A 12,021-nucleotide genomic window follows, 5' to 3' on the forward strand; every position below is an offset into this window, starting at 1 on the left:
ACTGTTGTCTTCTACCAGATTTAGCTGACTGAAGGTAGGGCTTGATGTAGCTGACATGTTTGCATCTTAGTATCCAGGTGTTTTGCAAACTTTGAAGCCCTGTCCTCAGATCTCAAATCTGATGTGCCTCCCACAATTCTAGCCTGCTTTATGAAGTTGTTCTAAACTTTATTACTTTTTAAAATTTTATTTTTGGCTGTGCTGGGTCTGAATTACTTTGTGCAGATTTTCTCTAGTTGCAGCGAGCCAGGGCTTCCCTTGCTGTGGAGCGTGAGCTCTAGGGCACAGGGGGCTTCAGTAGTTGCAACGAGAAGTCTCAACAGTTGCAGCTCTATGGCTCTAGAGCACAGGCTCTGGGTGCATGGACTTAGTTGGCCCGGAGCATGTAAAATCTTCCCAGACCAGGGATCAAATTTGTGTCCCCTGCACTGGCAGGTGGATTCTTAACCACCAGACCACCAGGGAAGCCCTGGCCAAAACTTTAAAAGCATCACTGAAAGCATCTGTTAAAAAAACATTGTTAAAAATGTGTAAAGGGCATCTGCACATTTCTTGGACAAGCATAAGGATTTTGTGGAACTTGATGAAATAAGCTTCTCATTGGGTTGGAAGCTCACTGATGCTTGCATGTACTTCAGCTTTAGAATAAGTTTACCTGTAAGTTGTCACATGAGGCTTCCAACTGCTTCCCTGGCACCTGTGACTCAGTGAAGACTCTGACTTGTTCAGAAAGTGGTAGATGAGGTCAGACCTCACCTATCCACTCAGCTGGCTACAGATTTTGGCTCTATTCTCAGGAGACAGGCCTGAAAAGACTTAATAAACATTAGCTATTATGCCAGGCACTCTTCTAGGCCTGCTAATTTAATGCTTTCAAATGTCAAATGAGGTTGTTACTAGTGAAGAAACTGAGCTTAGAGAGGTAGCGTGTCCAGTGGGATGGATTTTCTCTGTGCTGTCAAATCCCCATGGCCTGGTGTGTACTGACAGTCTCAAGGAGACTTTTTCTTGCACTGAAGTTACTAAATACCAAAGCCATCTTGGCTGCCTATCTAATTGTTTAACAACCAATACCTGCTAACATTGAGCCCTTAGGACATGGTTGTATTTAGAGAAAGTTCAAACCAAGACAGTCCTACTGTATAGCACAGGAACCATATTCAATATCTTTTAGTGGAAAAAAATCTGAAAATGATAGTGTGTGTGTGTGTGTGTGTTAGTGTGCATGTGCTCAGTCATTTCAGTCGTGTCTGACTCTTTGTGACCCCAGGGACTGTGGCCCTCAAGGCTTCTCTGTCCATGGGATTCTCCAGGCAAGAATACTGGAATGGGTTGCCATGCCCTCCTCCAGGGGATCTTCCCAACCCAGGGGTCGAACCTGTGTCTCCTGCATTGTAGGTGAATTCTTTACTGACTGAGCCACCAGGGAAGCCCCACATATATATGTATACATAATAAAGAATATAGAAATACGATTGACAAAAATATGTATATGTCTGAATCATTTTTCTGTACACCTGAAACTGAAACAGCATTGTAAATTAACTACACTTCAATAAAAGTTAAATATAAAAAATTTTTAATAAAACATAAAGGTCAGAGTGGCAACTCCTATAGACATTTCACCCACGTGAAGTAGTTACAGGTCACTATTCAGATACACAACAACTGAGGCTCAAACTGTTGGTTCTTCAGTTCATATGGATTTTACTTTCTGTTGACCATATATTTGTTTTTCTAAAGTAAAAACAAAGTTTTATATAAGTTCACCAAGATTTATTCAATACAGTAAGTCCCCTACATACAAACCTTCAACTTTCAAACTTTCAAAGATGTGAATGTGTATCTGGTTCTAGCAAGGAGCCGGAACCTGTGCCATCACCCTCAGGCATGACTGAAACTGCAGCTTGCCCCTCCCTCTCCTATTGCTGACGACCCTCCAGCTCTATCGTCTCCCACCTCCTCCCTCTCCTCCAGTCTGTAACTCTTCTCGCCCGTTCACTCATGCCAGTCCTTGTATGCCAGCTGCTGCAGTGTGCCGAGTACTGTACTGTAAGATTAAAAATGTTTTCCTTTTTGTTTCTTAGGTTTTTATATATTATTTATATGAAAAGTATTATAAACCTATTACAGTACAGTACTATGTAGCTGGTCATGTGAGTTGGGTACCCAGGCTAACTCTGTTGGACTTATGAACAATTGGACTTATGAACCCCCTCAGAATGGAACTCGTTTGTATGTAGGGGACTTACTGTAACAGATTGCTTCCTGGGGTTGTTTAAAGCCATACAAGCTGGGCATTCTCTTCTCTTGAGTATCTTTCATGGAAGATATTCAAGATGATCCTAGAACATTATCCTCTTGATTGATACCCAAAAACCGGATATGGTAGAACTCGAATCTGAGCAGTCATGCTCCTTATGGGCACAAATGAACTGCATATTGAAAGCAATGTCCTTTCAAAATGAGGAATTCTTCAGTCAACCTTTCAATGGTAATTCTGGTCATTCTTCCTCTCCTCTTTCTGCCAACACCAAAAATGTGCTGCAGCTGGCATCCCATGAGCTATTTTAAACACCTTGTTACAAGAGATGCAGCTTAGAAGGCAGTTCTCGATGCTGTACTTTGAATTCATCCTCCACTTTATATTAGGATATATGCTGTTATTGATTGGAATGGCTTTGTTAGCTGAAGACTGGATAAGTTTTACCCTTGGACTGCTTCTTCTCTGGGTTCTGATTCCCAACATGTGAATATTACAGCACAACAATGAAGAAAGTGAGTGGTAGGCAAGTGGAACATTATGGTGTCCATCTGCAGAAGGAACCTCCACCTTCATCTGGGCTGCAAGAGTGAGAATGAGCCCACTATCCACTTCTGTGAGCAGAGTCAGGCCTCAAAAGTATCTCCATTTTATTCTTTTTAAACCTGAAATAAATTTTAGTTTTTAAGCTACAGCCACAAACATCTTCCTTCTTATTCTGTTCATTTGTCTTTTCAGAAAATCTTTTCTTAGACACTGTTTGGGGCAGAGGGAAACGTTCTTCATCCTAATAATTCAAAGTTCTCTCCAAATATTAGTGATATAATAAATACTCAACAGAAGAGTTGGGTTGAGGGAGACATTCTTCTGAGCCAGGTCACGAAACCTGTTGTAAATCCTACAATCACTGTTCTCCAGAATAAACAGGGCATTTATAGGGCATCCTATTCCCAATTAATGTCAACTGAGTCATCAGTTAGAAGTTAAAGATGACCCAGTTTTAATAGTCTTGGATGCTTATAGAACACAAGTTAGGTGGGTTCCAGAGAACACGAACAAAACCAGCACCATAATCCCTGTCCATTGAACAGAAGCTTCTTAGGTAGGATAAGTATGTCTTTAGTGCATTCTCAGGATTCTGATATTGGATAATAACAAAAAACATGGACTGAAATCTAAGCTCTTTGCCTCTTTCTCCCACCAGGGATATGTCTTCTTCTCTTGCAGCCACTCACTATGAAAATGGAGGCCAACTGAGCCAGGTCTTTTTTTTTTTTAACATTTACTTATTTGGCTGCATCAGGTCTCAGCTGCAGCATGTGGGATCCTTCACTGCAGGGCACCAACTCTCTAGTTGTAGAGCTCAGGCTCCAGAGCACCGAGGCTTCATTGTTGTGGCATGTGGGCTTAGTTGCTCCAAGGCCTGTGGGATCTTAGTTCCCAGATTAGGGATCAAACCCATGTCACCTGCACTGCGAAGCAGATTCTTAACCACTGGACCACCAGGGAAGTCCCCCACCCAGAGAGACATGTTTCAATTCCTCTGCATCAGTGGTTCTCCACTGGGACAGTTTTGTTTCCCAGGAAACACTTGGCAATGTCTGGAGTCACTTTTGGTTGTCACAACATGGAGAGGAAGGTGTTACTGGCTTCTCCCTGTGGGTAGGGGCCAGAGGCGCCTGCAAAATGTCCTCCTATATCCAAGACAGCCCTCCCACAGCAAAGACTCATCCAGGGTAGTATTAGTCTGCTCAGGCTGCCATAACAAAACATCACAGGCTGAGGAGTTTAACAACAGAAAATTTCTCTGTTTTGGAGGTTAGACTCCTCATAGACAGATGCTGGAGGCTTTGGTTTCTGGTGAGGACTTGCTTCTTGGCTTGTAGGTGGCCATCTTAGTGCTGTGTCCTCAAAGGGGCTCCTCTCTGTTCAGCTGTTGGGAGAAATCTTTGGTGTCTCTTCCCCTTTTATAAGGACCTCAGTCCTATGGACTTAAGGTGTTATCCTATAACCTCACTTAATCTTGATTACCTCCTTACAGACCCTCTCTCCAAACAAAGTCATACTGGGGCTTGAACATATGAATTTTCACTTCAGTTCAGTTCAGTCGCTCAGTCATGTCCGACTCTTTGTGACCCCATGAATTGCAGCACGCCAGGCCTCCCTGTCCATCACCATCTCCCGGAGTTCACTCAGACTCACGTCCATCGAGTCCGTGATGCCATCCAGCCTTGGCAGCACACAATTCAGTCCACGTGTGCTTAGTCACTTCAGCTGTGTCCGACTCTTTGTGACCCTATCGACTGTAGCCCGCCAGGCTTCTCTGTCCATGGGATTCTCCAGGCAAGAATACTGGAATGGGTTGCCATTCCCTTCTCCAGGGATCTTCCCTACCCAGAGATTGAACTCAAGTCTCCTGTGCCTCTCTGCAGGAGACTGCACCTTGCGGATGGATTCTTTACCTCTGAGCCATCGGGTCAAGAAGCAAGTGTCAGCAGTGCCGTGAATAAAGCAAGGATGCACAAAAGAAGAAAATGACCCAAATATTCCTAAGTGGATGGATGAATAAACAAAATGTAGTGTATCTAGACAATGGGATATTATTAACCTTAAAAAGGAAAGAAATTCTGACACATGCTGCAAAATGGAAGGATCTTGAACATGGATGCTAACTTAAAAAAGCCAGAGACAATAAGACAAATATTGCATGATTCCTCTTAGGTGAAAGGCACCTCGAATAGTCAAAGTCACAGAGACAGAAAGTAGAGCAGAGATTACCAGGTGCTGGGGGAAGGGATGATGAAGACTTCCTATTTAATAGATACTGACTTTTAATTTGGAAAATTAAGTTCTGGAGGTGAATGGTGGTGATGGTTGCATAGCTGTGAGAACATATGCCACTGAATTATAGGCTTGCTGCTGCTGCTGCTAAGTCACTTCAGTCATGTCCGACTCTGTGCAACCCCATAGACGGCAGCCCACCAGGCTCCCCGTCCCAGGGATTCTCCAGGCAAGAACGCTGGAGTGGGTTCCCATTTCCTTCTCCAATGCATGAAAGTGAAAAGTGAAAGTGAAGTCACTCAGTTGTGCCCGACTCTCAGTGACCCCATGGACTGCCGCCCACCAGGCTCCTCTGTCCATGGGATTTTCCAGGCAAGAGTACTGGAGTGGGTTGCCATTGCCTTCTCTGGAATTATAGGCTTAAAAGTAGTTAAAATGGGATAGGTGAAGTCAGTATCACAGTGACACAGACATCCCTTGTTTTTGTCCCTTTTCCTAACCAACAGCAAAAATCTGGCCTCCATCCATGGACAAAGGTACCACCGAGGGGGCAGTGGGATCCATCAGCCAACAGATGCAGGAGAAGTCTTGCCCACCTGTGCTCAGGTAATAGGCAGACAGACCTCGCTCCCAGCTATAGACCCAGCAGTGGCCCACGAACTGGCTCCAGCCTCTCTCTGCTGTGGTCTGGGAGTCCCTAGAATCAACCATGGGTGAGAGAGCCTTTGTGGAAGTCTAGCTTTCCAGAGGAAAAGTTCTAGGACATGAAAGGAGCAAAGAGGGACTTCTTTGCTCCTCTGGTGGTCCAGTGGTTAAGAATTCTCCTTGCAATGGAGGGAACACGGGTCAAGGAACTAAGATCCTGGCAGAGCAACTAGACCCGTATGCCACAAATATGGAGCCCACATGCTACAGCTAAAGTCTGTGTGCCACAGAGAAAGATCTGGCACGCTGCAACAACAATCCCGCATGCTGCAACAACGATCCCGCACGCTGCTACTAGGACTCGACACAGCCAAATAAATATTTTTTAAAAAGAAAGAAAAAAGGAGCAAAGAAAAGTCTGGACACAAAGGATAGGGTAAGAGGAACCACTTCACTTTCCCCACATCACTCCGCCCCCAAGGCAGCCCAGCTCAAGTGAAAGAGAGGTTTTCTTGGCGATGATTTCTCCTGCAAGGAGAGGGAGAGCATGGGACTGAGTGCCCAGCCTTCCCAGTTGTGCAGGATGTAGGGGAAGGGGTTCATTCCTCTCTCACCCCACCCACAGTTACTGAACCTGAGCTCCAGGACGGGAAGATGGGAAGAAGCTGGGTGAGTGGAGATAGGATTCCGAGGGCTTTAAAGGGATGCAGATCCTACTAACTGCATCAGGACTCCATCAGGAAGCCTGCCCATGTGTCGCTGCGAAAGCCTCGCTTGCCAACTGACCCATAGGTGCCCTCAGTGCTCCAGGTGCCTCGCCCACACCACCCCACTCCTCTGCGGCCAGGCCCCCGTGTGTGCTCCTGACAGCAGCGGAGAGAGCAAACTGCGGTGGACTGCTAGTGAGAACACTCAGGAGGCCAGCCTCAGTCTGTGGGCCGGGGACAGACGGCAAGCTTGGCGGTGCTAAAGCTAAAACACCATCTTTGGGAAAACAAAAGAGAAACTGTCAGAACTTTGAAGGATCCAGAGAAGACACAGAAGCTTAAGAATTCTGCCACAAGAGGGAGCAAGCAGCACAGAGTAGGTATACCCCTATAAGGTCTGAGAAAGCCTCAGAATCAGTAGCAGAGCCAACAGAAGGCAGTAATAACTGGAGAAGATGACCGCTACTTCATGTGTGAAACGAGCAAAGCAAAACTCCAAGGAACAGAAAAGATCAAGGTAACATCGCACCACCAAATGATCACCAAAAACTTCCAGTAACCAAATCCAGAGACACGGAGATCTTCAATTCACCCAATAAAGAATTCAAGTAGCTGTTCTAAGGAAACTTAGTGAGTTTCAAGAAAACACAGAACGACAATTCAGTGAAATCTGGAAAACAATATACAAACAAAATGAAAGGTTTAACAAATACATAGAAATCACAAAAAAGAACAAAACAGAAGTTCTGGGGACTTCCCTGGTGATCCAGTGGTTTAAATCCACCTTCCAATGTAGAGGACTCGAGTTTGATCCCTGGTTGGAAAACTAAAATCCCACACATCCAGAGGGCAATTAAACCCTGATGCAGCAACAATTGAGCCTGCATGTCACAACTACTGAATCCCACGCACTCTAGAGCCAGTGCCCCACAACTAGAGAAGCCCTCGGACCACAACTAGAGAGTAGCCCCTGCTTGTTTGCAACTAGAGAAAGCCCTCATGTAGCAATGGCAATGAAGATCCAGTGCAGCCAAAACAAATAAATAAATACATAGACATTCTGGAGCTGAAGCATACAATGAATGAAAGGAAAAATGCAATTGAAAGCAACCACAGATGGATCAATAGACAATTCTGTGAGACAGAAGATAGGAAATTAGAGCTTATCCAGTTAGAGGAGATCAAAGAGAAAGGAATGAAAGGAACCTATGTAGTCCATGGATCCATCAAAAAATAAAGTATTCTCCAAATTATTAGTTTCAAAAGGAAAAGAGAGGGAGAAGGCACAAAGTTTATTTGAAGAAGTAATGTCTGAGAACTTCCTAAATCTGTGGAGCGATCTGGATACCCAATTTTGTGAAGCTCATGGGACACCTAACAAAGTCAGCTTAAAGAGATCCTCTCCAAGGCACATTTAAAAAAAACTATCAAAACTCAAAAACCAAGAGAATCTTAAGCACAGCAAGAGGAGGGTGGGAAAAAAGCCTATAACTTACAAAGGACCTCCCTCAAGCGATCAGTGGATTCTCAGCAGAAAACTTAAATGCCAGAAGACAGTGGGATGATATACTCAAGAGTGCTGAAAGGAAAAAGAAAAACAAAACCTGCCAACCAAACGTACTTTACTGGCAAATCTGTCCTTCCGAATGAAGGTGAGATAAAGACTTTCCTAGAAAAACAGAACCTGAGGCAATTCATCACCACTAAACCTGCTTTATAAGAAATGCTGAATTTTCCAAGCTGAAATGCAAAGATAGTAACATGAAAACATGTGAAAATATACAACATACGGATAAAAGAATTCAGAATATCTGAATACTGTGATATGATGGAGTGTTAACCACTTAGCTCCTTTTGGTTGGCAGATTTTGTTTTGTTTTTCCTTTCAGCACTCTTGAATATATCATCCCACTGTCTTCTGGCATGTAAGTATTCTACTGAGAAACCACTGATAGATTAAGGGAGTTCCTTTGTTATTAAGGTTAAAGAACAAGAATATTAGAAATAGCTATAATAATTTGTTAATGAATACCCAAAATAAAAGCGGTAAATTATGACATCAAAAAGATAAAAGGGGGATGTAGGGGGAAAGAGTTTTTGTCTGTGATTGAAATTAAATTGTTATCAGCATAAAATTGATGGTTATATCTATAGGACATTATGTGCAAGCCTCATGGTAAACATAAAGCAAAACCTAGAGTAGATTCACAAAAGATGAAAATGGCTTTACTGCACTCAAAGCAGAAGCAGTCAACAAAGCAGAAGTGGACGTTTTCCTGGACTTCTGCTTTTTCTATGCTCCAACAGATGTTGGCAATTTGATCTCTGGTTTCTCTGCCTTTTCTATCCATAATGGAAAAGAATATAAAATATCTTCTGGCTCAGCTGGTTAAGAATTTGCCTGCAATGTGGGAGACCTGGGTTTGATTCCTGGGTTGGGAAGATTCCCTGGAGAAGGAAAATGCTACCCACTCTACTATTCTAGCCTGGAGAATTCCATGGACAGTATATTCCATGGGGTGGCAGAGTCAGACACGAGTGAGTGACTTTCACTTCACTTTCATATACAGATATAGATATGAATTACTTTGCTATACAGCAGAAATTAACATTAACATTGTAAATCAACCACACACTGCAATTTTCAAAGGGCAGCTTAAAGTATGTCACATTATGTCATGGTATATTTCTTGTTGTTTAGTTGCTAAGTTGTGTCCGACTCTTTCATGACCCCATGGTATATTAGCACTATGTAAAACCAAAGAGAGACCAACACCTCTAAACTAAAAGGCATTATCATGTAAAAGAAATCTATTATTTCTGAAATTTAAATCCAGGTAGTATCATGTTAGCTACTGGAAAGTTAACAAGCAGTTGCTCATTTTTCTTCTGGTTGATGAACGTCTTCCCAGCCAATAAAGGAATCAATAAGTTCATTAAATTACTGATTTACTAAAGAAAAAAAATACTAATCTGGGGTGTGAAAATGGCTTTCTCTGAGAAACTATATTGTTACAATTACCTAATCCCTACCTCATATCAAGGACCTACCACACCATTGATTTTTAACAATCCACTTCTGAAAGGCTTTGATCTGTGCTCCTGTATAAGAACTACTTTTTACTATCAGGAAGTAAAGCAAACATTTCTTCCATAAAAAGAATAACTTAAAAAAAATTATTTCCTCAAAAATATCCCGTGGTTTGTAACTTCTCTGGTAGTTCAGTGGTTATGACTTGGTGCTTTCACTGTCAGAGTCTGGGTTCAATCCTTAGTCGGGAAGCTAGGATCCCATAAGCCCCTGGGTGCAGCCTGGGGTCGGGTGGGGGTGGGGGAAGATGTTAATGAGTTACTATGTTGAAAAATTGTAAAATGCTGCAATTTTCCATTTAAAACAAGATACACTAAAAAGTGTATTTTAATAGTATTATTGATGTTTGTTTCCATTAAGACCACGAATGTAAAATTGTAACAAATGCTGGTTTTGTTACAAACACTCTACAATAAACTCAAAACAATGTAAATTAGATACACCAATTTTTCAAATTTTTTCAACTAATTTAACACTATAAGGAAAATTAAAATTCCCTTGGTGGTCCACTGGTTAAGACTGTGCTGCAGCTGCAGGGGGCACGGGTTCCATTCTTGGTAAAGGAACTAAGATCCCACATGCCTCACAGAGCGGCCAAAAAAAAAAAAAAACCACCAAACTAAAACTCAAAACAAAACTAAAAAAAATTAGAAGGAAAATTAAAACAGAAGAAACTTAAAAGACGGGGGAGGGGCGGGGGAATTCACCCCTAGGTCTGCTCTCTAGGCAAGCAAGTAATCGCCCAGTCACTAGGAGGCAAATAGCTAAGATCTGAATTAAGGGATCTATCAACAGACCCTTCACCAAAACCAGGGAAAGCCTTTAACTCTGAAAGTGGTAGCACCCGACACCAACCTGCATTCCTAGCTGAGAAGTGGAAGTTACTGACAAGAGTCCTTGCCCTTTGCTCTCCTTCAGGACTTCGCCCCCGTTCTGGAAGGCGGGGGCTCGAAGGAAAGAATGTAGATACGTCTTCCTACGGCGGGGACACCGAGCACGTGAGGTGAACTCTCGGCTCTGCGAAGGTCCCAGGCGGCACACGCACACGCGACTGGAGCACGCGGAGGAAACTGCGCGCGCGGAGAAGGCGGCCCGGGTCGGGGGCGGGGCGATGGGGCACACCGCCTTAGGACAGACCGCCTTGGGGCAGACTGCGCATGCGCCCGGCTCTGGGGTGACGCCTTCCCCACCCCCCACCCACCTCTGAGCAGGTGGGCGGTGCCCGAGCTTTCCCGAACTCTCGTCCCGCCTCCTTCTTGGCGCGCCCCCAACGCGTCGCCGTGGCGACCCAGCGGCCCCTGCCGGCCTGTGGCGACGCCGCTTGCCTGATAGCTTCTGCGGACCCGGCGGCGGCGGCGACAGTCGGAGCTCATGGAGGTTTCGGTTAACCACGCCGCCAAGATCGAGAAGCGGTCGTGCCTGGGCCGCTGCAAGCATTTCTTTTGGCTGGGCGTCACCTTCGACACGGTGGGCGCGGCTATGGTGTTCACCGGGGTCTTCACCCGTATGCTCTACTATGACATGTTCCTCTACCTGGGTGCCAGCATCATCTTCCTCAGCCTGCTCTGGTGGACTTTCTGGTACAGCGGTAACATCGAACTGTCTTCTGAAGAGGCCTTGAACAGCCCCTACCGCCTGCCCTCCGCCTACACGCTGGAAGTCCTGAGCCAGACCATCAGCAACCGCTTCACTTTCACCATAGGCAGCGTTTCCAGCACCTTTATGCGGATACGGCGGCGGCGGCGACAACGCCAGAGGTTCCTGGAAGGGCGGACATCTCTAGGTATGACCGTCACGGGCCAGGTCGAAAGCCAGCTAGACCAAGACAAAGACCGGGCGGAAGGGGTCGCGGAGAAGGGCGAGGCTCAGGACTTTGGCAGCAAGGATCTCCTCAAACCCGAAGCTGTCAAAATTGTAAAGGAAGCTGGCTCCCAGGTGCCCGATGCTGGTGACCTGGGCCGTGAGGCTAGTCTCCCAAAGTTCGTTAAGGGACCATCGACCAATCTGGTGCAGCCATTCACGCCATCTCCTCTGGACCAGCCTCCAACTCCAGTCATCCTGACTTCTAAGAGCCTGCCCGTAGTCTCCTTGGCCTCTATGAGCCAAAGTGCCCCTATTCTGACTTCGGAGAGCCAGCCTGTAGTAGCCTTACCCTCTACGAGCCAGCCCCTTGCAGTGACTCTTGTCTCTGTGAGCCAGTTTGCAGCCCCTTTGCCCTCTACTAGCCAGCCTCTACCTCCCCTGACTTCTAAAAGCCAGTCTGAAGTTTCCGTGGCTGTAGTTTCCTCTACAAGCCAGCCCCCTGCAGTCACTCTTGCTTCTACAAGACAGCCTGCTGTCCCCCTGACTTCTACTACTCAGTCTCAGGTGGTCTTTGCCTCTAAGAGCCTGCCTGTTGTCTCCTTGTCCTTTGCAAGTCAGCCTCTGACCATCATTACCTCTGAGGGCCACCCCCTGATGCCTGTGACCTCTCAGAGCCAGCTTCCCGTGCCTGTGGCCTCTGAGGGCCACCCCCTGGTACCTGTGGCCTCTCA

The 12,021-nt window shown here is 45.3% G+C and overlaps 1 protein-coding gene across 1 annotated transcript in view; it reads left to right on the forward strand.

The window, feature by feature from the left end:
• The first annotated feature begins 10,858 nt into the window (after positions 1 to 10,858).
• LOC120882471 overlaps positions 10,859 to 12,021 on the forward strand; it is a 7,676-nt gene continuing 6,513 nt past the window's right edge. Inside the window, exon 1 of the mRNA XM_040266500.1 lies at positions 10,859 to 12,021. This exon is cut by the window's right edge and continues 639 nt beyond it. Coding sequence (XP_040122434.1) covers positions 10,859 to 12,021 — 1,163 coding nt within the window.

Source organism: Oryx dammah, unplaced genomic scaffold, assembly GCF_014754425.2.
Source record: "Oryx dammah isolate SB20612 unplaced genomic scaffold, SCBI_Odam_1.1 HiC_scaffold_2, whole genome shotgun sequence".
NCBI lineage: Eukaryota > Metazoa > Chordata > Mammalia > Artiodactyla > Bovidae > Oryx > Oryx dammah.